The sequence below is a fragment of the Lutra lutra genome, chromosome 1, assembly GCF_902655055.1.
Source record: "Lutra lutra chromosome 1, mLutLut1.2, whole genome shotgun sequence".
Classification (NCBI taxonomy): domain Eukaryota; kingdom Metazoa; phylum Chordata; class Mammalia; order Carnivora; family Mustelidae; genus Lutra; species Lutra lutra.
In genome coordinates this window covers 210,512,291-210,538,731 of record NC_062278.1, presented here as the reverse complement: position 1 = coordinate 210,538,731, position 26,441 = coordinate 210,512,291, and the positions used below count along the sequence as shown (strand labels likewise).

The window sequence follows — 26,441 nt, the reverse complement described above, 5'->3', positions numbered from 1 at the left end:
CTCCTGGGCTAACTGCGGACCCTGGCTCCTCCTCCATCCCGTAGGTCCCAACTGTCACCTGCTCCCCCACTGTACGCTGCTGTCATCTGCACTTTCCTCCCCGGCAGATGGCAGGCAGCGTCGCATGAGGGTCCGCCAAATAACCGATCCAGCAAACCACCCATTCACCCGGAGCTCTCCCGCGGGGAAGGGGGGAAGGGCGGGAGAAGGGTTTTTGTGGCTTTATCAAGCCACACATCGGCCACCTCCTGCTTCAGAAATCCGTTTTTCTGGTTCACGCTTCAGTTATTTGCATCGACCTCTCAGGTCTTTTGATGCTTCAATGTCACCTCCTGCGCCCAGAACAGCCTGCACAGGTTGTACCAGCAGATGCTGCAGAGAAATCAGGCTTCCCAGCGGGGTGAATGGGAGGAAGGGCCGAGGGAAAGGACGTGTGCTGCAATGGCGTGTGCTGCATGCCGCCAGGACCACAGGCAGAAGGGAGGGCAGCCGTTTGCAGCTGGGCCACGGGGGAGGGGCAGACATGCCGAGGAGCTTTATCGGCACTGCTGGGCACTCTCGGTGTAGCGAGAGAGTCCCGATGTGTCCAAGCAGCACCAAAATACGGCGCATTGCTGCTACCGCTCACCCAGGACCACGAGGGATCATATGCGTTCTCCCCGCCCCCTCCAACCCCTCCATGCTGCAGGCTGAGTGTGAGCACCCCCGACTTAGGGAGCGGCGCTGGAATATCAAGACAGGCGCCCAGCCCACACTAAGTGGCAGATCCTAGATTCCCAGCCGGGGTGGGGGGGTGTCAGTAAGACCCCAATCCCTGGGCCCCTCCACTCTGTGTCCTTCCTGCACGGGCGTTCCAATGACAGCCCTCTAGATACCAGGTCACGATCCCCATAATTGACTGCGACAAACAGGAAGTCGGAGACCGAGGCACACCGCCCTCTAAGACGGTCAACATGGGGGTCAGAGGACATTTCCCCGAAGCCCTTGCCAGTCCCAGGCCGCTCTGCCAAGCCCCACTCCACATGGGAGGAGGGCCAGACGCTGCAGCCCCCCAGCGAGGAGATGCAGAGACCCCTCACCCGTCCCCAGACTGAGAGCAGGACCCACGGGGGCTGCCCCAGCCCTGGGCGGGGACCACACACCCCAGTGAGGCCGACACCCCATGGTTGATGGAATCAGGCCCTGGCGAAGGGCCTTCAGCAAGGACATGGGCTCACCTCAACCGTCACACTGCGCTTGATGTGATCCCTCCCAGCAGGGACCCGCCTGTCACCAAAGCTCTCCTCCAGGTGTCTGAGGGCCTTCCCATCCCGGCAACAGCTCGCTTCTCCGCACGCTAGGGCTTTGGCTGTGGAGATCGGAGCGCTCAGGGCGTGCTGTCAGAACAGGTGCCCACCCCCCCCCCCCCCGCCCCAGGGAGCCATACCATCCCTCCCCCTCAGCCCACGTGATTGCGTGTGCAGACAGTGTGTGTGCGCATATGCGCGCTAGGCTGGTGTGGCACCTAAGCTCAGCTCCCCCCAGATGAAGCTTTGGGTCCCACCCAGGGGACCGCCCCACCCTGTGTCCTGAACGTCCTGACCAGTACCCGCCCCCCAGCCTGCTTCCCCAGCTGCCTTCCTGAGCTCATCTGCTGTCCTGCCCACCCCTCACCTGTGCCTGGGCTCAGCTCGAGGATGCCTTGGTGGCCCGGAGCGGGAGAGGCGTGACACAGCATGGGGCCTCACCTGTGATGTTGCTGAATCCCAGGTCACTGAAGGACAGAACCACCCAGGTGGGCTCCATCTCCCCGGAGGCCACACACATCTTCTTGGTCAGGTGGCGTTTGCCAGGATGCCCGACAAACCGGATGCCCTTGGGAACCGAGATCTTCACGTATACCTGCAGGGGTGTACAGCTCTTCAAGGTCAGCCCTGAGCCCATCCCCTCAGGGTAGCTGTTATGGGTTCGAGGGTGGCTCCCAGAAAGTATTTTGAAGTCCTAAACTTCGGGCACCTGTCAATGTGATCCTACTTCGAAACAGGGTCTCTGCACAATGAGGTTAGGCTCTACCTACTCCAACAGGACTGGGATCTTTCGAAGAGGACCCACAGACAAGATGTCCACAGAGGGAAGACACGTGAGGGAAGGCCACACGCAGACAGACTGGGGCCGGGCAGTGGGAGGGCCCATGGGAGGCCCGGGAGGGAGCTCCCACAGAGCCGCGGGAAGGAATGCGCCCTGCCCATGCCAAGGCCTTGGACTCTGGCCTCCAGACCTGTGAGCAAATCCATTTCTATGGTTCTCAGCCTCCCAGATCATGCCGCTTTGTTACGGCAGCTACAAGAGGCGGAGAGAGTGGCCTTTTCCACTTCCTTCGGGAGAAGCCTGGGGTCCCAGCTTGGTCCCCCCAGCCTCCACAGCATCAGCAAGGGCAGTGGCCCTTCCGTGGACACTGTTCTTGGCATGTGCTGACCCATTCAACCCGTAACCGCTGTGACTCCACTGTCCCTGATGTTTGTGGACACCAAAACACCAACAGGTGGAACGGCGTGGCCGTATCGGCAAGTGTGCAAGTGCAAACGGGGACGGTAAGCGCCTGCTTTGCAGACCTCTGGGGTTTCTGGCCCCTGCCTCCCCGAAAACACAGCTGCTGCCCCTCCCAGTTACAGAGATGCTCTGTCCCCTTCCAAGCCACTGAGGCTGACCCCCCACCCCGATCCTGGCCTCCTGACATCATGGGTGCCCCGCCCCCCACCCAGACTCCCAGGCACAGGGAAGGCTGCGGGGGGGGGGGGGCGGGGGGAAGGGCGGGTTTAGTACCTCGGCACAGGTGCCCATGTAGTTGTAGACGCTGAGTGGGATCTTGGCCTGCTCCCCACGGACCACGTTGGGGGGCAGTGTGAAGTCGACAAAGAAGGGCTTGAAGGTCTTCAGCAGGGCAGGCGCGGCAACCCCCAGACCCCAGGCCTCAGACAGACCCACGGCCTCACCCACCCAGCTGGTGATGGAGTCTGGGACCTGCAAGCTGAGCATCTCCTCACCGGATGGGTCACTGCAGAAGGATGGACAACCATGGGCCCTTCTCTAGGGCCAGGCCGAGGCAGCCAGGAGGGGCTGGGGTCTACAGCAAGGCCGGGGGAGGGGGCGGGAGGTGGCCGGGGAACTGGGAAAAAAGCATTTATGCACCACATGGCGTGTGACAGGAGAAAGCTGCCCATCGGCCCAAACTCATATAATCAGAAACACGAATGGCCCTCAGGACAGCTGGAGACACAAGACCACAGGCCACGGGGGTTCAGCTGTGGCAACTCTGGTAGTGCACGCCCCACCCGGTTCAGGGGGGAAAAGAGACTGAATTGAGGGGACCCGTCATTTGAGACATGCTTGTGTCTCCTAGAAAGATGAGTCCAAGCCCTAACAGCCAGTACTCGCGAACATGACCTTATTTGCAAACAGGGCCTTTGCACAGGAAATTAGTTGTAAGGTCAGGCTGGAGGAAGGGGGACCCCAATCTAATGACGGGCATCCTTCTCAGAAGGCAATCCAGACACAACAGAGGAGGAGACGGAGGCGGAGATGGGAGGGACGCAGCTACAAGCTGGGGGGATGCCAGAGCCCCCGGAAGCCAGAAGAGGCCCGAAGGGATTCTCCCCTCGAGCTTTCGGAGGGTGCGCGGCCCTGCCCACACCTGCATCTCAGACGTCTGGCCTCCAGAACTGTGAGAGAATCAGTCTCTGTTCTGAGTCACCCAGTCCGCGGCTCTTAGTGACAGCAGCTATCAGAAACTCACGCCACACAAAACAGAGGCAAAATTATCAAGAATTTTTAGATCGATCGCCTGTGGAAACGATAACATTTGCAGCTACCTATTGGGTTAAGTAACATACATGATCTGAGTGCACTCTGCCTTGTTCTTTTGCCCTTGTAACAGGGCACTAGGGATCGGAAATTCTGTATGTGGCTTCGTGGTCTCTTTTTTTTAGACAGCACTCATGGCCTGAGGATCCCCCTGCCCCCGGCCAGGGGCGCCCCTGATCACTCCAGAATGGCTCAGGAGGACAAACTCTGTGGTCTCCTTTGCATTTCCAGAATGGCCTTTTGAGATTTATCTTAGTATTTGGTATGAGTCCTCGGGGGAGACGTGAAGCCCAGACAGCTCCCGGCCTAGCAGGGGTCCGGCTGTCTCTTACTCACCTGCCTGGCCTCGGTCTGCTTCCCAGGAGCCTGACCCAGGTGGCCCTCATTGGGTGGCCGGACCCCCCCCAGCCCAAGGCACCCAGCAACCCCACAGGGCCTAGGGCCTCCATCCTCCCCTTTATGAGGATCACCCGCTATCATCCTGTGACGACCCCCAGAAGGACGTTTTTAAGTTTCATATGGTCACAGCCAACTTCTCCGTGGACACTGGGTGCTACCACCCTACCCCCTCCCACCCCCCACCCAGGGGACACCCACTCATCCTGTTCCAGCCTCCCCGTCCCACAGACTCCAATGGAGCTCAACTCCCAGTTAAAAACACTGTGTGTGATTCTTTGAGGCCTGACCACAGGCCATTACGAAGGCTTTTCCCTGGCAGCCACCAGGGGATGCTGCCTTCCCCATCGAAGGCTCGTGGCATAGCCAGTGAACTGTGGCCTCTAAAGGGACCTGCCAGCCACGCTTTGCCCTCCCAGCCCTACTGCTTCTGTGTGTCACTAAGGACCTGCCTAGGCCCCAAGGTCATTAGGTATCTGAAGACCACAGCCAAGGTCTCCTTATCGGTGGGAGGAAATCTTGAAGGCCTTTCTTGCCACTTGGGCTCAGTACCCAGTACTTTCCCACTCTGAGCCCGCCCTCCTCCCTCCATTCCTCTGACACCAGGGTCCATAAAACTGTTGGAGTCTTTTGCCCAAGCCTCCCTCCACAGCGAGACAACCCCATGTCTGACCCACCTGTGAGGTGTGACATTCTGTAGGGAAAGCAGAACAGGAGGAGTCAGGCTATACTCTCACGGCCATCATGAAAGACTTCACCATGACACTCACTGCAACTCCTTGTCTTGCTTGAATTGGCCACTCCGACACCTGACAGCTCAGCTCTCCCTCTCTCCAGCTCAGCGGAGCTCTTGAAAGCTCCAGCCTATCCCACCTTTATGCATCCTGACCCTTGAGCCTAGCCCAACTGTTCAGTGTTACCCACTGCTTTCCCACCCACACCACACCTGGCTCTGCCCACCAAGCTCTGGCTATTCCCTCTGCTGGAAATAACCAAGAAACAACCACAAGAATAGGAGCTGCCTGCCAGCCTGGCTGGGCTCTTGCTATGGACAGGGAGCTACAAGGAGCTACACTACGACACCCCCAAAACTCACAGAGGGGAGGTGGGCAGCACAGCTGCGAACAGAACATCCTGGGTGCTGGAACCAGGATGCCATCCCTGATCCCCACAGTGTAGACTGAGCTAGGTCCCCTGCACTGTGTTGTCATCTCAAAACTGCCATAAATCACAAAGAAAACAAAGAGCACAATGACAGATGTGAGGCCCTCCTTATGAGTAATTACATTAAATGTAAATGGATTAAACTTTCCAATCAAAAAGCAGAGATCAACAGAGTGGGTTAAAAAACATGACCTGACTATCTGCTGTCCACAAGAGACTCACTTTAGCTCAAAGGCAAAAATAGGTTGAAAGTGTAAAGACAAAAGTAGGTTGAAAGTGAAAGGATGGAAAAGATATGCCAGGTCAATAGTAACCAAACATGAGCAGGTATGGCTAGCCTGATATCAGACATAATGGACATTAAGTCAAAAAGGGCTACAAGAGTCCAAGAAGAACATTATATATTAATTGATTAAAGCTTCAGTACAGTGAAAAAATATAAGAATTATGAACATGTATGCACCTGATAAGAGACCACTGAGATATATGAAGCATATGTAAATGGACAGAACTCAACAACAAATAAATAGCTCTCCAGTAATAAATGGGAGACTTCAACATCTCGTTCTGAACAACAGACAGAACAACCAGACAGAAGATAAGTAAGCAAGTAGAAGACTTAACACAATAAAGTAAACTAGATCCAGCAGACCATTCACACAACATTCTACCGCAACAGTACACATGTTCTTCTCAAGTGCACATGGGACAGTCTTCAAGACAGACCATGTATTGGCCACAAATGAAGTCTCAGTAGTCAGTAAGAAAAGGAAAACTGGAAAATTTACAAATTTGTGGAAACTAAACAATGTATTCTTAATTCACCAAAGGATCCAAGAAAAGATCACAAAGAAATAGTAAAATACCCAGAGATGAATGAAAACAAAACATAACATCTCAAAACTTATGGGATGCAGCAAAAGCCATGTTAAAGTGGGAAATTTATAGTTATATGGTCATTAAAAAGAAGAAAGATCTCAAATATACAACCTAATTTCACAGTTTAGAGAACTAGAAAAAGAAAAACAAACTAAACCCAAAGCTAACAAGAAAGGAAGTAACAAAGATTGGAGCAGAGATAAATGAAGAACAGATAAATATAGAGCATCACACAAAACCAAAAGTTGTTTCTTGAAAAAGATCAATGGAACTGACCAACTTTTAATAGACAAAGGATAAAAAGAAGACTCAAATTACTAAAATATGAAGGTGGAGCCATTACTACCCATTCTCAGAAATAAAAAGATTATAAAAAAGTACATGAACAACTATACACCAAGAACTTGGATAAACTAGTTGAAATGGGCAAATTCCTAGAAACACAAAAACTAATCAAGGCCAAATTACAAAGAAACCCAAATCTGAACAGACCTAGAGCTGAACAGACCTGTGAGGAGACTGAATCAATAACCAAAAATCTCTTACTAAGAAAAGCCCTGCACCTGATGGCTTCACTGGTGAATTCTACCAAACATTTAAAAAAAATTTTCGAAAGCTTTATTTTATTTAGTGGTGAGGGGGATGGGGAGAGAGAGAGAGAAAGAGAGAGTCCCAAGCAGACTCTAAGCCAAGCTTGGAGCCAAATGTGGGACTTGATCCACAACTCTGAGATCATGACCTGCGCCAAGAGTTGGACACTTAACCAAGTGAGCTACCCAGGCGCCCCCAAAACTTATCAAATATTCAAAGAAGAACCCTAGTGCACTGTTAGTGGGAGTGTAAAACAGTGCACCCGTTGTGGATAACGGGATGGCAGTTCCTTAAACAATTACACATAGAATTACCATATGAGCCAACAATTTCACTTCTGCATATCCACCCCAAAGAACTGCAAGCGGGGTCTCAAAGAGATCCTTGCACACCTGTGTTCACAGCAGGGTTAATTTATCAGAGCCAAAAGGTGGAAGCAACCTGAGTGTCCCACCTTGTTCCAGGTGCAACCCCGGTACCAAAAACATCACCCAGCACCAAAAACATCGGCCCCCAGGAAAATGTAGATACATCTGATACCTCTGAATGGTAATGGACAGCCCATCTTAGATTTAGACCCCCTAGAATGGAATGCCGTCCTCTGGATCTGTTCTGACCATGAGAAGTCTTCCCATAATGGCGACACACACATCTTTGTGAAAGCAGACTCAGGAGCCCTCCCCACCCCCGCCCCGGGAGCTCAGCTCTGTGATGACCTCATGCCATGGTGTTTCATGTCTAGAAAGGGGGCCCAGCTCAGCAGTAGCCCACCCAGGACCAGGAGGGCATCTGACTTCCTGCCTAACCAGTTTCCAGGGCAAGCCACCATGACCTTCTACTGGTACATTGGTTGTTCTGACACGAATCATGAGCATTGAAAGAAAAAAATAAGCCAACGGCATCTGGCAGGAATTTGGCACAGCAGGGCGTCTTCAGAAAGGACTGAAATGGGGGGAAAAAAGTGGAAAGGAAATATGCTAAGAAAAGCAGCCAGTTTAGTGGGCAGGAGCCCGAGTTCCCTGAGGCGTGAGTGGGGTGTTGGGGGGGGGGGTCAAGTTCATGTTCCAGGGAACTGTAATCGTTTTAATGAGCTCGTTATGCAAACAGAGCAGATAGAGTTACCCCAAGTGGGAGTCGTAAGAGGCACAAAGACCCTGCATTTCATATTTCCTGAGCAGATGTCCAAGGCCGCAGTGGGATTTGGGGCTGACATTCATGGCGTTGAGTTTATGTGTTGGAAAGGATGCCCAAAGTCTGACTCAGATGCTGACGTCAGATCTGAAAGCAACACCCACTGGGAATGATCTGGACTTGCCTGAGTGCCTCTGAGTCAGCCCGCAAACACAGCGAAGAAATGGCATCTTACTGTAAGAAAAAAGAAAAGCTCACTGTACCTGATGTTCAGACAATGCCAAATCCATGTTTCGGGGAAGAAAGTCCTTTTCCTCTTCTCTGCTCTATGAAAAATTAGAAAAGAAATGAGAAAGTGTCATGGGACCTACCTTAATTCTGTACCTGACAGGTAAACTTTTACCCAAGTAAAACATAACACAGGAATTCTTACCTGGAAAGGTTAACACTGGACTCGGTTACAGGGTCGTGGCTTAATTCTCTTGGCTGTCAATTAACACTCTAGTTGATTAGGACAGAATCCGCTAGTTCTTTTTTTTTTTTTTTAAGATTTTGTTAATTTATTTGACAGAGATCACAAGTAGGCAGAAAGGCAGGCAAAGAGAGAGGGGAAAGCAGGCTCCCTGCTGAGCAGAGAGCCCGATGCGGGGCTCAATCCCAGGACTCTGAGATCATGACCTGGGCCAAAGGCAGAGGCTTAACCCACTGAGCCACCCAGGTGCCCCAAACCCACTAATTCTTTTACCTGGCAGGGTTAACACTCTACTTGATAAGGATTTGAACAAGTGGTGCATCAAAGATTTGACAGAATCACCCTAACTCAACAGTGGCACTTCACATCCTGAGTTTAGAAGGTAAAAAGGGTCACAGGGACCCCCCCAACATCCTCCCCTTTGCTAAATTCTCCCCCCTGGGTTTGCCATGTTTTACATATCTCACTTTGAGCCCCAGCCCCTCCCTGTTTCCTAAAGAGCACCTGCCATTCTGGTTCATTCACAGGAGCCTCACAGCCCACCTTCCTTAGGGACTGTCTTGTTCTTTAAAATAATAATAAGAAGAAAAAAATAATAATAAGATGCCCAGGTGTCTCGGTTGGTTAAGCATCTGTCTCCGGCTCAGGTGATGATCCCAGGGTCCTGGGATTGAGTCCTGCATTGGGCTCCCTGATCAATGGGAGCCTGCTTCTCCTTCTCCCTCTGCCTGCCACTCCCCCTGCTTGTGCTCTCTCTCTGGCAAATAAATAAAATCTTTAAAATAAAAATAATAATAAAACCGAGCCCTACTTGAAATTTGGCAGAACTTCTCAAAATTAAAAATGCTCACATCCTTTCAACCTGCAGGATCTCTCCAAGGAATGCACCCTGGAGATACTCATGGACACAGGCACCAGGACAAAGGGCTGGTTGTGGCAGGAAACAGCCAAAAATCTCCATCGGGAGGGTGACCAGGTTAATCGGCTGGTAGTAAGTTCATGCTGTGGGATGCTACATGTCAGTCTAAGGGAGTGAAGTCAGCGGAGGTGCACTGAGATGGATCCGTCTCCAAGACTTATCGTTGACTTTGAAAAGGAAGGCTCAGAACAGTCCTATGGTATTCTCTCATTGCTTTTTTTTGTTTTGTTTTTAAAGACTTTATTTATTTATTTATTTGACACACAGAGAGAACAGCAGGGGGAGCAGAGGGTAGAGGGAGAGGAAGAAGCAGGCTCCCCACTATGCAGGGAGCCCAGTGCGGGGCTTGAGCCCAGGACCCTGGGACCATGACTCAAGCCAAAGGCAGACATTTAATCAACTGAACCATCCAGGCATCCCGTCTCTCATTGCCTTAAAAAAAATCCTGGGATGTTTCATTGGCTCAGTGGGTTAAGCCTCTGCCTTCGGCTCAGGTCATGATCCCAGGGTCCTGGGATAGAACCCTACATCGGGATCTCTGCTCAGCAGGAAACCTGCCTCCCCCTCACCCCACCTGCCTTTCTGCCGACTTGTGACCTTTGTCAAATAAATAATAAAACTTTTTTTTTAAAAATCCTCATATAGGGGCACCTGGGGTGACACCGTTAAGCATCAGACTCTGGTTTTGGCTCAGGTCATGATCTAAGGGTCCTGGGATCAAGCCCTGCATCAGGCTCCACACTGAGCATGAGTCTGCTTGGGATTCTCTCTCCCCTAGCCCCTCCTGCACTCTCTCTCGCTCTCTCTCTTTCTAAATAACTAAATAAATCTTTAAAATATCCCTGTGTATGCACAGAAATTTCTAGAAAATCTAGAAATATTGGACCATGGTGCCTCTAAACAAGGGAATGAGGATCTAGATGGCAGGAGAGAGAGTTACATTAATTATGTAAACTTTTCACATGCTTAAAAAGTTTCAACCACTGCACGTGGTTAAGAAAAATATCTGTCCTCAGAATATGGATGTAGGATGTGTAAACCAATTACAAAAATGCATGGACACTTCCTTTTAAAGGCATGTCTTATGCCTTTCTGCCCTGGGATTTACAATTGCCTTCGTGGTTTGAGGTTCAGAACATTACTTTCATACCCACTCTAGGCCAAGCTCTTAGGCCAACCATAAGAGGGCAGGGCCCCTGAGGTGGTGTCTGTGGGTGGAGGCCCTCACCCAACTACGTACTAGAAATGCCTCTATATGTATCCCAAGTACCCAATGGGGAGACTGGTCTCCCCATGCCATGATGTGGAGTTTAGAAACTAGGACCTCGTGGGCCTGCCACACTCTTGCTAAGTGTGAAGCCCAGGCAGGAAGAACCCAGGAGAACAAAGTATCCAGGACCTCAATCTAGATGGAGAAGTTGCAAAAGATGGAGAGGGCTTTGTGACAGGCCTGCCAGGGTGGGAGGTCCCCAGGCCACTTCTGGCTCAGAACAAGGACTGAGGAGTGTGGGGCCCACCCTCAGGGTCTCCAGAGATACCAGGTCCTTGGCACTACTGACCACACAGACCCCAGCCCCAGCCCCTTGGTTCTGCATCCCTCTTGCAGGAGTGGACAGGAGGGAGTAAAGCCAAGCCCTGCCTCCCCCATGCCAGTCCCTAAAGCCAGAGACAGTGGGGAGCCAATGTCTTCAGAACACTCCCCCTTCCCCAGCTCGCTGCTGACAGCTGGCTTGAGAAGGGAGTGAGCGAGGCAGCCGAAGAAGAGGGTGGGAGAGAAGGGAGGGAGAAAGGATGAGACAGGAGAGAGGAGAAAACACACCACCACCTGCAAAACAAAGCTTTCCAGGACTTCAGGGACAAAGCCACAAATCTTAAGGGAGATGTGAACCCCTCTCTCTGTCATCAATAAGTTAGCAAACAGACAAACGAGAAGTGAGCGAGAACATGAACGATCTGGGCTTCCCCATCTGTAGGCTTGACTAAAGCATGCCTGGGGAGCCTTGTGCAGAGTGGATGGGGCCTGGGATCGTCTTTTCAAGAAGACACAAGCCTTTACAAAACCTGGCCACACAAAAAGGCTCCAAAGGAAGAACCAGACAGTGGATAACAAAGACCACGTTCGCCGCCATAATGCATGATTGACACAAATTTATAAACAAATTAAAAATAATTTAAATATCACTCTGAAAGTTTAAAACAGGTCCACTTCTGGATAAGCCCCAGTGCAAAAAAAAGTTAGCACCTCTTTGGAACCAAGCAGGAATGGAAATGCTTCACAGCACAACTTGGGTGCTGCTAGAGCGGCACTCTGAGGGAAATTCATAACCTTCAAAAGGCTTCAAGGTGTTGAGTTAAACAAGACACTGAAAGCATTACTTGGTGTCCAACTCAAAAAAGCAGAGACTTGAAGGAAAAAAGGGAAGAGAGGAGAAAGGAGAGGAGGGACCAGGTGGAGAAAGATGTAAATAGAAAGAACTTTCTAAGCAGAATCCTGGGAAGAGGGAGGGTCAAACCCCACCTTACCTCTCCACTCCAAACCCTCTGTCCCAGGGAGCTCTGCTCCTGATGTGCCTTCCTCCCTCTGCACCCCCACCCCCTACATAGTCAGGTGTGGCCAGGTGTGGTCAATAGTGACTTTGCCCCCAGAGGACAGCAAGCATTCTCTGAAGACATTTTCAGTTATAACAACGGGGGGGAAGGGGTGCTATTGGCATCAGGTGGGTGGAGGCCGGCGATGTTGCTCAGAACCCACTGTGCGTGGACAGCCCCGCCACAGAGAACCATCCAGCCCCGAGGTCCACAGGACGAGGTCAGACAGCCCTGCACAAGGCGGCAATTACCTGGGGGGTTTGCCTAGAGGAGCCTGCAGCCCCCAGGCTCCCCGTGTGGGGGCTGGAAGGCAGGGACAAGCCTCGTCGGTGTACAGGCCGCCATCTTGTCGGTGGTTCAGGCCTCACCAGGTCAGTCATCACCACCAGGCCTGTTTCCTAAGCAACAGACAATGCCCAGAACCCAGGTGGGCAAGCAGACAGGACGGCCGAATGGTTCCATCCATTTGGGGCTTCCAGCCCGACATCAACGCCTGCGTTGTGGTGCTGGGGGAGTCAGGCCTCTGCTCTGGGCTTGGTGACCAGGCTGGGGGGATCATGGGACCCAGTGACTGTGCAGAGCAGAGCAGCAGGGAGGCCAGCACATCCACGACCCAGACAAAGAGCCACATGTAGGACTCCGTTCTCTGGAGACATCCAGAAACAGGCAAATCCATAGAGACAGAAAGCAGATTCGTGGTTGCTGGGGGCAGGGAGTGACTGCTCGTGGGGAGGGGGTTTCCTCTTGAGGGGATGAAAATGTTCTGGAATTAGACAGAGGTGCTGCTTGCACAACATTGTAAGTGTCCTAAATTGCCACCCAATTGCCCACTTTAAAATGGTTCATTTGGGGGCACGTGGGTGGCTCAGTCATTAAGCGTCTGCCTTCAGCTTAGGTCATAATCCAGGGTTCTGGGATCGAGCCCTGTTCTGGGATCGAGCCCCGCGCTGGGCTCCCTGCTCAGCAGGGAGCCTGCTCTCTCCCTCTGCCCCTCCCCTCACTTCTGCACACATGTTTTCTCTCTCTCTCTCTCTTTTTATCTCTGTCTCAAATAATAAAATCTTTAAAAAAAAATACTGAGAGCAACTCAACTGCCGGCCAGCTCTGCTTCGGGAACAGGGAATGTCAAGTCCGAGGCATCACCTCTTCATTCCAAAAGCTGCCAGGCTTTCATCAAATGTGTGGCTGACACGCATGTCAATACAGATACAGACAGAGATGTGGAATGCACTTTCCTAGCTACAGTAGCAAAATGTTAATCATGGGATCTAGGTGGTGGGCATACAGGTGTTGTTAATTTGTTCAAACTTTTCTCTAAGTCTGAGTATCTTCCATAATAAAAACAGGAGGAAAAAGGATGCATTTTAAATGATTGTAAAACTGGGATGAAAAGCAGCACAATGTGGCCGTGCATTCAAGTGGAGACGGCCAGCGGGCTCCCGGCATGATCGAGAACGATGCTTGCAACCCTTGGGGTCCCCAGCCCCCACAGCTCAGGAGGAGGAGGATGGATGTGAGCTACAAATGTTGGGATGGGTGCCTGTCTGCTCCCAGGGTGAAGTTTTTCCTTCCAGCAAAGCACCCCTAACGTCTTTGCTCCTTCCCAAGTTTAAAGTTATTGGCATACAGTCATACCATTTCTGCACCTGTCTGCTGTTGCAAACTGGGAGGATCACTTACGAGCTCCATCTAGGGAAGTCAAACATTAGTGCTGCCCCAATAAAATTTGGAAACATCCCCCCTGACCATCTCTGTGTCCCTTCTGTGTTCCATAGTGAGAGGCGCTTGGAAGGGGGTGGTGGGTCTAAACCACCTGTCTTACAGCGAAGGCAGACCCGGAGTCCTTGGTGCTGCCCCAGGGCCATGGGAAGATGGAGGAGCGCCGGGTGGCGTCGGGCAGCCAGTCCGGCCCACCAGAAAAGACCCCATCATCCCGGGATGCCCCGAAGGCATCAGAAACATCATACTCTTCCAAGTCCCGGAAGACCTACAGGCAAAGGGAGAGAGGGCCTGGTTGAGTGGAGGTTTCTTGTCAACCCCAACCGGGTGTAGGGGGTCTGGCATGCTCCTATCTCAACTCCCTTTTGCGAATATCACTCAGAGACCATCTTAGGTGTTGGCCACTGGTGTCACACCGGTCCCTTCTATAGACGGGCAGGGGGCTGGAGAGGTAGGGCCTGGACGCTGTTACATCGCAAGAATCTGATGAAATTTAACCCCGAGATCTTTCACTTACAAAGAAACCATCAGGGACTGGGCTCCCTAGTGAAAGAAAGAATCTAGACTCATATGAGGCCCTTCACTTACTGGAAAGGAAGAACCCCCCCCACCCCGCTCTGGGGGTGCTGGACCCACGCTCGAGGGCCCCCACGCACCTGGGCCGGAGTCAGATGGAATCCAGACCTGAGCAGGTAGACGCTCTTGTCCACCACAGTGACACACACACAGCTGCCCCTCGCAGCCCTGACCCTCAGGTCCACAACCTCCCCAGGCTGGGTCTCGTTTGCCGAATACGTCAGTGAAACCTGGACCCAAATACAGCAGAGAAATCCGGAGCTTGGCCACCCTCTCCACCTGCCAATGAGCGCCGGCCCTCACCAGCTCAGTGGGGACTATGGCCTTGCTGCCCAGGCAAGGACAAAGCCAGGAGGCAGAGTGACAGGAACAAGGCCTGTGCAACTGGAACATTCTGTGCCGAGGATGGAAGAGTGAGGGGAGAGGTGGGGGAGACAGGTGCTGGCTGAGGGCTTGGGGCAGCCATTTTCCAAGGGTTGCAGAGAGGTGGGGCAGAAGACTGAGCCCACTGCTGGGGACAGGAGCAGTGTCCCTTAGGTTTGGAACCCAGTGGGGACAGAGAACAGTGGGACCGCTTTCCCTTTGTGGATTTAATGCAATCCCCCTCTGGGGGACTTTCCGAGAAGTAAAGATGCAACTTATATCGTAATTACTCCTGAAGGCAGAGCAGCCCCTTCCAATCCCGCCTGGACACCTTCTGGGATCCCAAAGGCAGCCATGTGCAGCCCACCTGGGCGCAGACGCCCCCGACGGCACTTCCCTGTCCCCACCCCCCCTGCTTCCCTGGCTAGTTCCCCCTGCTCTACCCGGTTTTCAAAGAAGGTCTCAACGGCAAACTGGAGGCTTGTCGGCAAACCCCTTCTCCATTCTCCTGACGTAGAAGACGAGCAGGCGGCCCAGGGGGACCATGCTGGGGCTCACGGCCAGCCGGAGGGAGGTCACACACACGTTGACCTCGGCTGCTGGGGCAGGAGGAGGCCTCTAGGACCAGTCAAAGGTGGGGAGAGGCATGAGAATCCAGCATCCCATGATGGGACCACCAACGCCCCAGGCTGCCATGAAGGGGACAAGGGCACCGCAGGGGGAGGGGATGGCCCTGGGCGAGAGCTCCATGGATACTCACCACCCCATTACTTCACCTAGAAGAGAAGGGAAACCCAAAATGATGGGAGAGGATAGGATTCCCAAAGCATCATGCCGGTCAGCAGTTCTCAGCCGGGCCGTGCTGCCGCCCCAGGGGACACTTTTGGCTGTCACGACTTGGGAGTGCATCTAGTGGGCGGGGCCTGGTGCTGCTCAGCCCCCTGCAGAGCACGAGGAGAGTGATCCAGCTGAGCCCTGCTTATCCCTCCTTTCCGGGGTGACCTGCCCCTGTCTCAGTGGTTCAGAAGGAACGAGGAACTCCTGCCGGGGGCCGGGCTCACCTGTCTCAGAAAGGTGCATTACGCGAATGGGTGTCCCTGGGGTCCGCGCGCCTGCTTCTCTGCAGGGTGACAGGGGCGGGCTGCTGGCCTGAGAGCACAATGTTGCCCCTCGCAGCCACCTCGTAGTACAGAGTGAAGTTGCAGGGACACGTGGACTTCACGGGAAAATGGGCTTCCTCTCCGACCTGGGGGAGACACGCAGCATGGGAGCCCTGCCTGGCACCCCATAGCCTGGGACAGATGGCTGCTCTGGGGCCACGGGGGAGACCAGGACATAGCTGGGCAGGGGCTCTGGCCTCAGAGCCGAGACCGGGGCATCGTGGCAGTGGGCAGTGGCCGTGCCCCCGTGGCAGCCTCAGCCACGGCTCTGCGACCAGGACTGTGGTCAGACGGAGTGTGCTACTGGTGTGGAAGCTCTCGACGGGGTGGGATGTAGCAAAGAAGTGAACCTGGCCCAAAGAGAGGTCTGGCCTTTGTCTCCCAACCCATCCCCTCACCCCCTAGAGGGGATCTCCAAGTCTCTGAAATGCCCTGCCTGATAAGCATCTTTGTCTACCCAAGGCCTCAGGCCACACCAGATACTGGTAATATGATTTATGAGAGCTGGGGCAGGGGTGCTGCGTCACATTGTATCAGTGTCACGTCTGGAGGGGCTAGGACTGAGGTTGGCTATGCAGGTGGTCACCCAGGGCTTTGCAACTGCCCATCCCCGCCCCCCAATAAAAACCTCAGACCCTGAGCATCCCTGCTCACAGATCTGCTAAGGGTCTAGGGTCCAGAACACATAAAAAACTCTCACAATGCAACAGTGAAAAGACAATTTCCTAAAACTTAAAATCAGCAGGGGAAGCTGACAATAGGATACGCAGGATCTCCCTGCACTGTCTGAGCAACTCTTCTGAAAATCTTAAATTATTCCAAAATTTAAAATAAAGTATGGTAACAAATTAGAACCTATTGAGCAATTTTTTTTTAAGTCCCTAAGTCAGTAACATACCCTGAACCACTGCACAGCAACAAAAACAACCGTAGGGAGGAGGGACAGAAAGTTCTTTCTTTGTACAGAGGAACACTGGCTAATAAACGCAGAAGGAATGACAGAATTCAGAGCCGCCACCATGCAGTGCCTCTGGCAATAATGGATTGTAGCAATGGATTGTCAGTGACGCTAAAGGCATGGCAGGGGGGTGGGAAGGAGTTTGCTGGGGTGTCAGGACATTGTGGCTCGGGTCTCAGAAGGTCACCCCGATTACTCAGCAGCCTCCCTCACAAGGGGAAAGAGCTGGGAGGAATCAGACCCGACCCCGGGGTAAAATCAGCTCCAGCAACGGTGGTGCGTCCTCAATCTGTGCTTCTTGCCAGGACCCCACGAGAGCAGCACAGATGTAGCAATTCTGCCTGATTCTAATGCAGAATGAAGGAAGCTGAAGGAAGGGGAAACCAGAGCCCAGGCTGGACCCAGCAGGGCCGCTCTTGTCTCAAGAGTGTGTCTCTGCAGTTGTGCCCAGGGCCCCTTGGTGACAGTCGTGGGGGTGAGGGGGCCAGAGCCTGCTGACCCCACTCAGGAAGGACGGAGATGTCCCTCCGAGAGGAAAGTCTGAGTGGCCCAGCCAAGTCCCTGCCTAGCGGGAACTGCAGTCCCGGCAGCTGGGGACAGGCTAATCCCCGCCCCCGCAGCACAGCGGCCAAGGTCAGCACCCCCACAACGCACTGCTGCTTGAATAGTGTTACAACAAGAACAGCATGTCCGGCCCAGCCAGGCATAATCTCCTCCGAGTTTCTCATTCTCATAACCCCTGCAGAGGGCCATTAAGCCCCCAAAACGGGCAGCTCCGGTGCCATGATTCCTCTGACCTGTATCCCAGCTGCCTCGGCTCCGGGCAGCGGCTCTCGGAAAGGGAGCGCCAGAGGTCTACAGGGCTGGGGAGGCCTGGGAGCAAGGTTGGGAGGCCTCTCAGCTAAGGGAGCTCATAGGGTGCTTTATGACCCATCTACCCTTCAAGAGATGAGGGCGTAAACCAACCACTGTTCGTCCATACCATAGGACAGACAGGGCAGAACCTTCGATGCAAATTGTTAAGTGAAAACAGCAATGCTTTCATCAGAAAGCTGCGTGCTGTACGGTTCCGACTACAGCCATCCCCCTTGTCCGTGGTTTCGGTTACCCGCCATCCGCGGGGGTCTGGAAGCAGATTCTCCTTCTGACATGTCATGGGAAGGTCAGGGGCCGCCGAACACCGCATCACAACGCCCGTGTCATTTGCCCTCCTTCATCCCCTGGCGTAGACCTTACACCACGGTGGGATCACAAGCGGGCTGGGCACAGTACAGTGTATTTTGGGAGACAGAAGCCACAGTCCTGTGACTCTTATTACAGTATATTATTACGGTGGTTCTGTTTTATCATGAATTATTGTTGGTAATCATCTCACTGTGCCTGATTTGTAAGTCAATCTGTGTCGTAGGCACGGATGTATAGGAAAGAACATAGGGTTTGGTACTACTCGCCGTATCGGGCAGCCACTGGGAATGTAGGGATGTATCCCCACGGATAAGGGGGGATGACTGTGTACGTCGGATGGAAAAAACAGCTGTTCTGAGTTGCTGCCTGGGCATCTGATGGCCTGACCAGCTGCTTACACACTGAGTCTGGACATTCGGATGAGGACCCGAGCTTGGGATTCTGGCCCCATCATTTTCCCCCCAAATAACCACTTAGCACTGATGCCCAAAATGTTAGTGACCTCCTCCTCAGCCACCTATGAGTCACAGGCGCTTTGCTGCCCTGCTGTCGTCTCCTGCTCACTTCAGACCTGGGGCAAAGGCCTACCCTTCCCCCACCCGCCAGGCTCACTGCACACCCACCCACCCCACTCTTCGATCTGTATATAAATCTCATGACCTGACTTCCTATGTGCGTGTGTATCGAAACTGTGCCTCCAACCCAAATACAACCCCAGGGGGTTTCACTTCTCCCAACATGATATGACATTCTGGAAAAGGCAGAAAGATAAAGAGTGAAAAGACGGGTGGTTGCCGGGGACTGGCGGGGAGGGAGGGATGAATGAACAGGTGGGGGGAGGGGGGAACCCAGAGGATTTTCAGGGCACTGAGTCCATTCTGTATGATAGTATAATGCTGGATGCGTGTCATTCTACGTTTGTCCAAACCCATGGAACCTGCAATGCCAGGAGAGGTCCCTAATGCACCCTGCAGACTGCCGTGAATACAGCAGACGCATGGACACTGGCTCATTGACTGTAACAGGCGTGCCACCCTGTAAGGCAAGCTGCTAATCTTCAGGGACAGCACCCCAAGGGCCAGGTTTATCACAGTAAACCCCGGGCCACAGCCTAAGTGTTCACCATAATGAAATGACGGGCGGGCGTTCATCCCGAGGAATTCCGCCCTTGCTAGAGGGAGGCAGGGCTGCGGCATCAGTCCCAGCATCACGCTCACTGCTTCCCACCTTCCCGCCGCTCGGGGAGGGGGCCGGGGGGGGGGCGGGGGGGCAGGGTTGGGGGAGGACACACCTGCAAGCCTTACCTGCAGGGGGCGCGAAGGCGGCTGCAGCTGAAGGTAGCACTGGCTGGGGGAGTACCAACTGCTGAGAGACAGGTAGCTGGGCAGGTAGTGGGCCCCCACGGGCTTTCCATGGAGTGCCGTCACCTTGGTCTGAAGAAACAAGTACTTGGTCAAGACCTGGGGGCTTGGTGGAGGAAGGGGGTCTTGGGGAATGCCTCTGCCTGCCCTGGCCTGCAGCAAGACCCTCTCATGTTCCCATTTGCCTTTGGGGACCCCTCTCCCCCGTTCTCAGAGACTGGGGTCCAATGTGCCTTAACGTGCTACTTCTCAGCTCCACGAAGCAAGTAACCAAGACTGGTCCCAGGGTGTTGGGGTGGGGAGAGGGCGCTCAGGCAGACGCAGGTCACTCGTGAGGCCACCAAGAGCTAGTTCTATCACGGGCATATTAGGAAGCCCTCCCCATCCCCTACCCCCTCTCTGGCTTGCTGGTGGCCTGGTGGCTTCTCAGAGGGGATAACAGGCCTGGGAAGACACCACAGAGAAGGTGGACAGAAGGAGCAGCCGTGTGGGACAGCAGCCCCGGGGCTCTGGACCCTGCCGCTCCCTGAGCTCAAGCCCTTCCCCTCCACACACCACACCACCCCCACCCCCGGCTAAGCCCTGCGAGGGGCCGTTACACGGCTCTTGTTCCCGTGGGCTTTGAGCCTGTTCCCTTCACGTGCTGCTGAAAGACTAGAGGGCAACACAGGGAGAGGACGGAGGTACAGATCGAAGATTTCTGTGGGATCAGGAATAAAGAAGTTGGCCCACTTTGTCCCCAGTTTCCGGGAGGTAGACTTTAAAGGCCCCGGGGTCTCCCAACTGACGAGAGCTGTGTTTTCTTAAAGGTTTTACTTATTTATTTGACAGAGCAGAAGCAGGGGGAGTGGAGGGAGAAGGAGAAGCAGGCTCCCACTGAGCAGGAAGCCTGACACAGGGCTTGATCCCAGAACTCTGGGATCATGACCTGAGCCAAAGGCAGACGCTTAACCCACTGAGCCACCCAGGGGCCCTTGCCTCACTCTCTTTGGTCCTAATTTGTCACTTCACTGTAATAAAACTGTGATTGCCAAAGACACAAATCTCCAGTGAAAAAATAAGCCTCAGGGATCGCATGTCCAGCGTGGTGACCATAGTTAACAATATTGTACTGTATATTTGGAAAGTTGCGAAGAGTAGATCTCCAAATTTTCACAAGGAGAAAAGAAAGTGTATAACGATGTGTGACATGGGCTGTTGAGCACACCTACCATGGTGACTGTTTCATGACAGGAGGGAATATGGACCGACTCACGGTGTCCACCCGAAACCAACATACGGCAATGTGTCAGTTACACTCAGTTAAAAAATAATTAGCGGTGCCTGGGTGGCGCTGTCGGTTAAGCGTCCAAATTGATTTTGGCTCAGGTCGTGATCTCAAGGTCCTGGGATCGAGCCCCGCATCAGCTTGTTCCTCTCCCTCTGCCCCTCCCCTCCGCTCATGCTCTCTCTCTAAAATAAATCAATACATCTTTTAAAAAACAAAGAAAGTAAAAATCATTAACATTTACCATTTGTTTTCCGTTTAAAAGAATTAAAGACCTTTTCCTAAGCAGTATTTAATAACATTAACAGAATACCTTTCTATTAAAGTGCCATTTTGGGGAAAAGCTAATTTTTAGACCTGTATCTATGAGACAGAAAATTACTCAGCTAATTCTGGTATTTGTAGTATTTCGGGGCTTTGCTGCAACTTAATTGCTAGGGGACTAATGCAAACAAAGGGATGTCTTTTGATCATTGAACAAAAAAAGCTGTAATTGTAGTAACGAATTTGTAGCCCATTGGAGAGCTGTAGCCTAGAGACCCCTGAGTTTGCAACTTGGATGCTTAAAAGTCTGTAAGGACATGCCGCCCCACAGAGGACACAGTCACCCCAAGTGTCCTTGGCTTCCACCTACACATTTACTCTAGGCTGCCTCCCACCCCTTCCCTGCCACCCAGAGCCCGTGGGGCCGCCACAGAGCCAGGGCGGGGGGTACTAGGACACCATCTTCTAGCACTCCTGCTGCTCCCTCCCCTGACAATGGGACCTCCTGTCCTGCCCATTCTACCTTCACAGCTCCAGACTTGGTGGCCTCTCTGTCATTGCGTCCTGTCTGCCCACCCGTGCTTCTCCAGGGTACCCTCTCATGATGGTTACCGGAGCAACCACTGAGTATCCAAAGTCAGATCACTCTGTCCCCCTGATGCTGCCTTCTGAGTAAATCCCAAGTATCCCGCTGAGGTCAGGGGCACCCTGCCAGCTCCCTCCTCCTCCGAAACTTCCCAAAGGACTCAGCCTGGCCTCTGGCTTTTACATGCTGTCCCACCCTCCCAGGAGCAGCCTGGATGACCCTCCCCAAGGTCAAGAGTCCACAGGATGAGATCCAGCCACCTTCAGCATGACAGAGCCAGAAGCACTCACCTGTCCTTGACCTCCCATCTTGCCCTGGGATGGGCTGGTTATCCATCCTCCAGACTCCCCATCAAAGGCTGTAAACTCCCTCAGGGCAACAGTAGGTCACAGGTCCACCGAGCTGGTGCCCAAGCATGGACTGGGGAACCCACCAAGGCTGTGTCTCATGGCTGAATGACACAGGTCCAAGCAACTCACCCACCTCCAGCCACACGTGTTGCGCTGACATGGGGATGAAGGGGATTTCAAACCCCACCAGACCTCCCCGGGACACAGATTCGATGGTGTAGATGTTGTCCTTCGGTGTCAGCTCTGCTCTGATTCGGACCGTCACCCCCCGGGCTGGGCTGCCATCTGGGTAGGACAGCTCCACCTGGAAGGGTCACCAAAGATTCAACACGGTCAGGGCAGCTCCGCTCCCCAAACTGATCTAACACCCATCAGAATCCCAGCCAACTTCCCCCGAGAAGTCAAGCTGACGCTAAAAGTCACAGGGAATTGCAAGGGTCCCCAGATAACCAAAATAATCAAGAAAAAGAGGAACAAAGGATAACTCACATGTCCCAATTTTCTTCTTTTTTTTTCTGAGACTTTATTTATTTATTTGAGAGAGAGACCACAAGTAGGCAGAGAAGCAGGCAGAGAGGGAGGGGGAAGCAGGCTCTTTGCTGAGCAGAGAGCCCAATGCAGGGCTCAATCCCAGGACCCTGAGACCATGACCTGAGCCGAAGGCAGAGGCTTTACCCACTGAGCCACCCAGGTGCCCCCTTTTTTTATAATTGTGGTTTTTTCTTTCTTTCTTTTTTTTTTAAATTTATTTGTCAGAGAGAGAGGGAGAGAGAGCGAGCACAGGCAGACAGAATGGCAGGCAGAGGCAGAGGGAGAAGCAGGCTCCCCGCCAAGCAAGGAGCCTGATGTGGGACTCGATCCCAGGACGCTGGGATCATGACCTGAGCCGAAGGCAGCTGCTTAACCAACTGAGCCACCCAGGCGTCCCTATTTCTTATTTTTTAAGATTTTATTTATTTATTTGACAGAGAGATAGATCACAACTAGGCAGAGTGGCAGGCAGAGAGAGAGAGAGAAGCAAGCTGTCCACCGAGCAGGGAGCCTGATATGGGGCTTGATCCCAGGACCCTGGGATCATGATCTGAGCTGAAGGCAGTCACTTAACCAACTGAGCCACCCAGGAGCCCCCATGTCCCAATTTTCAAAACTCACTAGGAAGCTACAATAATCAAGACAACATGGTATTGGCATAGAAGAGACATAGCAATCGACGGGACAGAACCGAGATTCCAGACACAAACCCACACATCCATGGTAAATTGGTTTTCAACAGGGGTGCGAGACCATCCAATGGGGGAAAAAACAGTTTCCTCAACAAATAGGGCTAGGACGACTGGAAACCCACACGTGAAAGAATGAAAGTGAACCCCTACCTCACACCATCTACAAAAGTTAAAAACAGATCATAGACCTAACGTTAAGATCTAGAACTCAGAAACACTTAGAGATGGGTGGGCGGGGTGGGAGGACCGTCACAACCTTGGACTTGGCAAATGAGTCACAAGGTAGAAGCCACCACATGCTGGCCGCTAGCCCGGGTCCGCGTGGTAAAGTCGACCTCCTGGGCCACGTGGTGTGGAATTAAATGAAGACCACCTGACAGAGAATGGGTAAAGGCTATTTACTCAGAGCCTGCTCCAGGAAGAGAGTCACAGCCAACACCACTGTGTTTGGCTGAGGCTGAAAAGCAGGTGAAGTGGGAAAGCCTTAGAGCAAGAAAGAGGGATGCCTTCAGGTGTGTCCCAGTTGGAGGCTACTGGTGTGGAGAAGCTATAGACAGCTAACTAGAAGCAGGGTATCCCAGGTACTCGGTGAGGGGAGCATCCGGGGACTCAGTATCCATCCGGGGTGTGGATTTATTTCTGCGCTCTGTATTCTAGCCCACTGGTCTCCATGTTCAAATCACAGCGTAGGAATCACCACGTGCTGGCCATTGGCCTGGGGCCATGCCGGGGTAGGAACAGCATGGGCAATGCTATGAACGTTCCCTGTGATGCTCAGACCTCATTCAGACAGGCAGAAAAGGGAGTCAGAACAAGGGGTTCAAAAGACGGATGGTGGAGCGCCTTGGGGGCTCAGTGGATTGGGCTCCTAGGGGGCTCAGTGGATTAAGGGTCTGCCTTTGGCTCAGGTCATGATCCTGGGTCTCTGGGATTGAGCCCCGCATCGGGCTCTCCGCTCAGGGGGAAGCCTGCTTTTCCCTCTCCCTCGGCTCCTCCCCTCTGCACATGTGCGTGCTCTTTCTCTCTCTCAAATAAATAAAACCTTTAAAGAAAAAAAGACAGGAATGGTATGAAAGAAATATAGTCCGTGGGCCCCAAAGGACCCTAGGTTAGTCCCTCGCCTGTCTAGATACTTGGTGGCAGAGTGACAGGGGCTTCTGCCTGCATGGTCCCCACTTATAGCTCTGGTCTTTAATGCCGATGGTGGAGGATCTCCCGGCTGTACGTGAAACGCTCCCTTCATTGATCTGACAGCCCAAGCCCTTTCTTCATGCCCATTCTGACCCTGCTCTTTGGGCTTTAGCTTCTTTACAAGCCGGGACCCTCAAAGCCAGGGGCACACAGGGGTGTCTCTGTGTGCGGACAGGCGGGACTGGGATCCGGGCACAGAGAGGAAGGAGGTCTCAGAACAGAGCGGGAGTAGCAGGACACAGCATGAGGACACACCAGCAGGATCCTGTGAGTGGCCCACAGAGGGCAAGAGGGGTCAGGGATGCAGGTGGTGGACAAGGCTGAGGTCAGGGGTGCCACCAGCTTCCCTCTGGGGTGGCACTGGGCGCCACTGGCCTTGCTGCCACAGGACACAAATGCTCAGTGCAACTATTAGGATAAGGATCTTGGGTTTCTGGTCACCTACAACCTAACGGTGTCTAAGACCGGCATGGTGGGTGGGTAGGAGGTGGGAGCCTATTCAAAATCCCACTTTCCCCCCAGGGATCTGAGTCAGTCGTCTCGGGGGCAGAAGATCTGCTTTGCGCGGGAGGCATTCCTTTGGACGCTAGTTCAAATGTCCACTGCCCTCACCCTACGGTACCGGCTCTTGCCACACTCTGCAATACAGCCCTCGGACACCAAGAGCCAAGGTGACACAGTGCAATTAAAGGACCCCATCTTCAGCAGCGTCCCCACTGCGGACCCACAGTGTATCCGCAGAGGCTTCACGGTGGTCTTTGAGTGGAGCTGGGGGGCAGGCAGTGCAGAGCCCGCGCCCTCCGACGGCCCCCCGCCGGGCGCCGTCCCCAGTGCTTACCTTCCCCACGTAGGACAGGCCCGGCTTAAACTGCTTCCTGGTGTCCTTGGAGTAGCGGACGTCCACCAGCTGCCTCTGGACGGGGGTGGAGGCATCAAACGCCACCTGCTGGCTCCCGTCCACACTGGTCACCGTGGCCCAGATGCTGACGGTGCCCCGGAAGTGTTCGGGGACATCGGCAGGGATCATGTCCTTCACACAGATGTCAAATTCCTGGGAGCCGTGGATCTGGAGGCAGAAGTGCACACAGTGTGCTCACTCGGGGTGGGAACAGCTTCGAGGCACGAGTCTCAAAACCCCATCTGAAGCACAGGACGCACCAGCTGCGGGAGGGCTGGGGGGACACGCGGGGACATGGCCAACCTGTGTCATGGGTCACTGCATCCCTTGCTGGAGATGCAGCATGTCCTGGGGACTAAGATGTTGGCCCTCAGCAGACAGCAGGGCATGGATTTGAACCGTCACCCTCCCCCCTTTGGCACACTCACTCCACTCCCACTCCCAGGGCACAGAACGCCCCCATTTGACCCCTATCTCAGGACCCAGCCGGGGGCCTGGCAAACAAGCCCCTTCCAGAAACAGCTTTGGAGACCACTACTCAGTAAGCCAGAGAATCAAGGCAAGGGCCACCCCCAGCGGAAGGGATGACAGGGTCCAGGGCTGGAGGCCACAGAGGCAGAGGACCTCCAGGCTCTATAGACACGGGACTGTGAAGTCATGCAGCCACTTGGGAAAACAGTCTGGGAATTTCTCAAATGGCTAAACTCAGTTACCCCTAAACAGACCATGGCAGGACCATATAGAAAAATGGCCAACCCATGATCAACGAGCCTCAAAGGAAGTCTGACCCCGAGGTCTAGCAGCTAGTAGGAAGACAGCCCGGTAACAACCAAACCCAAATGGCTAGAACTGGATTAATAACAGACAGTTTCTCTGATTTTCGTCCCTACTTCTTTTTCTTTTCTTTTTAAGATTTAAGTCTTCGTTATGCCCAACGTGGGGTTCAAACTCACAAGCCCAAAATCAAGAGTCATTTACTCTACTGACTGAGCCAGCCAGGCACCACTTTTTATTTTATTCTATTAAAGATTTATTTATTTATTTCAGAAAGACAGAGAGAGAGCATGCTCACACTAGCAGGAAGGGCAGAGGGAGAGAGAGAGAGCCTCTCAAGCAGACTCTGGGCTGAGTGCAGAGCCCGATGCGGGGCTCGATCCCACGACCACAAGAGTCAGATGCCCAACCAACTGTGCCACCCAGGTGCCCCTAGGCACCCCTTTTTAAGAAAAAAAATTTTAAGTAAACTCTACTTCCAAGGTGGGGCTCAAACTCATGACTCCAAGATCAAGAGTCGCACGCTCTACCTACTGAGCCAACCAGGTGTCCCATTTTGCCCTTACGCCTTAGAACCAACTGAGA

At 53.2% G+C, this 26,441-nt stretch overlaps 1 protein-coding gene across 1 annotated transcript in view; it reads right to left on the bottom strand.

The window, feature by feature from the left end:
• The window catches only part of CPAMD8 (C3 and PZP like alpha-2-macroglobulin domain containing 8), a 70,975-nt gene that overhangs the window by 29,532 nt on the left and 15,002 nt on the right, over positions 1-26,441 (bottom strand). The window contains 17 exon segments of the mRNA XM_047698661.1: positions 1,218-1,348; positions 1,728-1,881; positions 2,803-3,034; positions 8,265-8,327; positions 12,233-12,345; positions 12,347-12,379; positions 13,804-13,866; positions 13,868-13,900; positions 13,903-13,968; positions 14,357-14,506; positions 15,083-15,121; positions 15,123-15,255; positions 15,697-15,735; positions 15,737-15,885; positions 19,247-19,375; positions 21,904-22,074; positions 25,023-25,250. Of these exon segments, the coding sequence (XP_047554617.1) occupies positions 1,218-1,348; positions 1,728-1,881; positions 2,803-3,034; positions 8,265-8,327; positions 12,233-12,345; positions 12,347-12,379; positions 13,804-13,866; positions 13,868-13,900; positions 13,903-13,968; positions 14,357-14,506; positions 15,083-15,121; positions 15,123-15,255; positions 15,697-15,735; positions 15,737-15,885; positions 19,247-19,375; positions 21,904-22,074; positions 25,023-25,250 (1,926 nt within the window).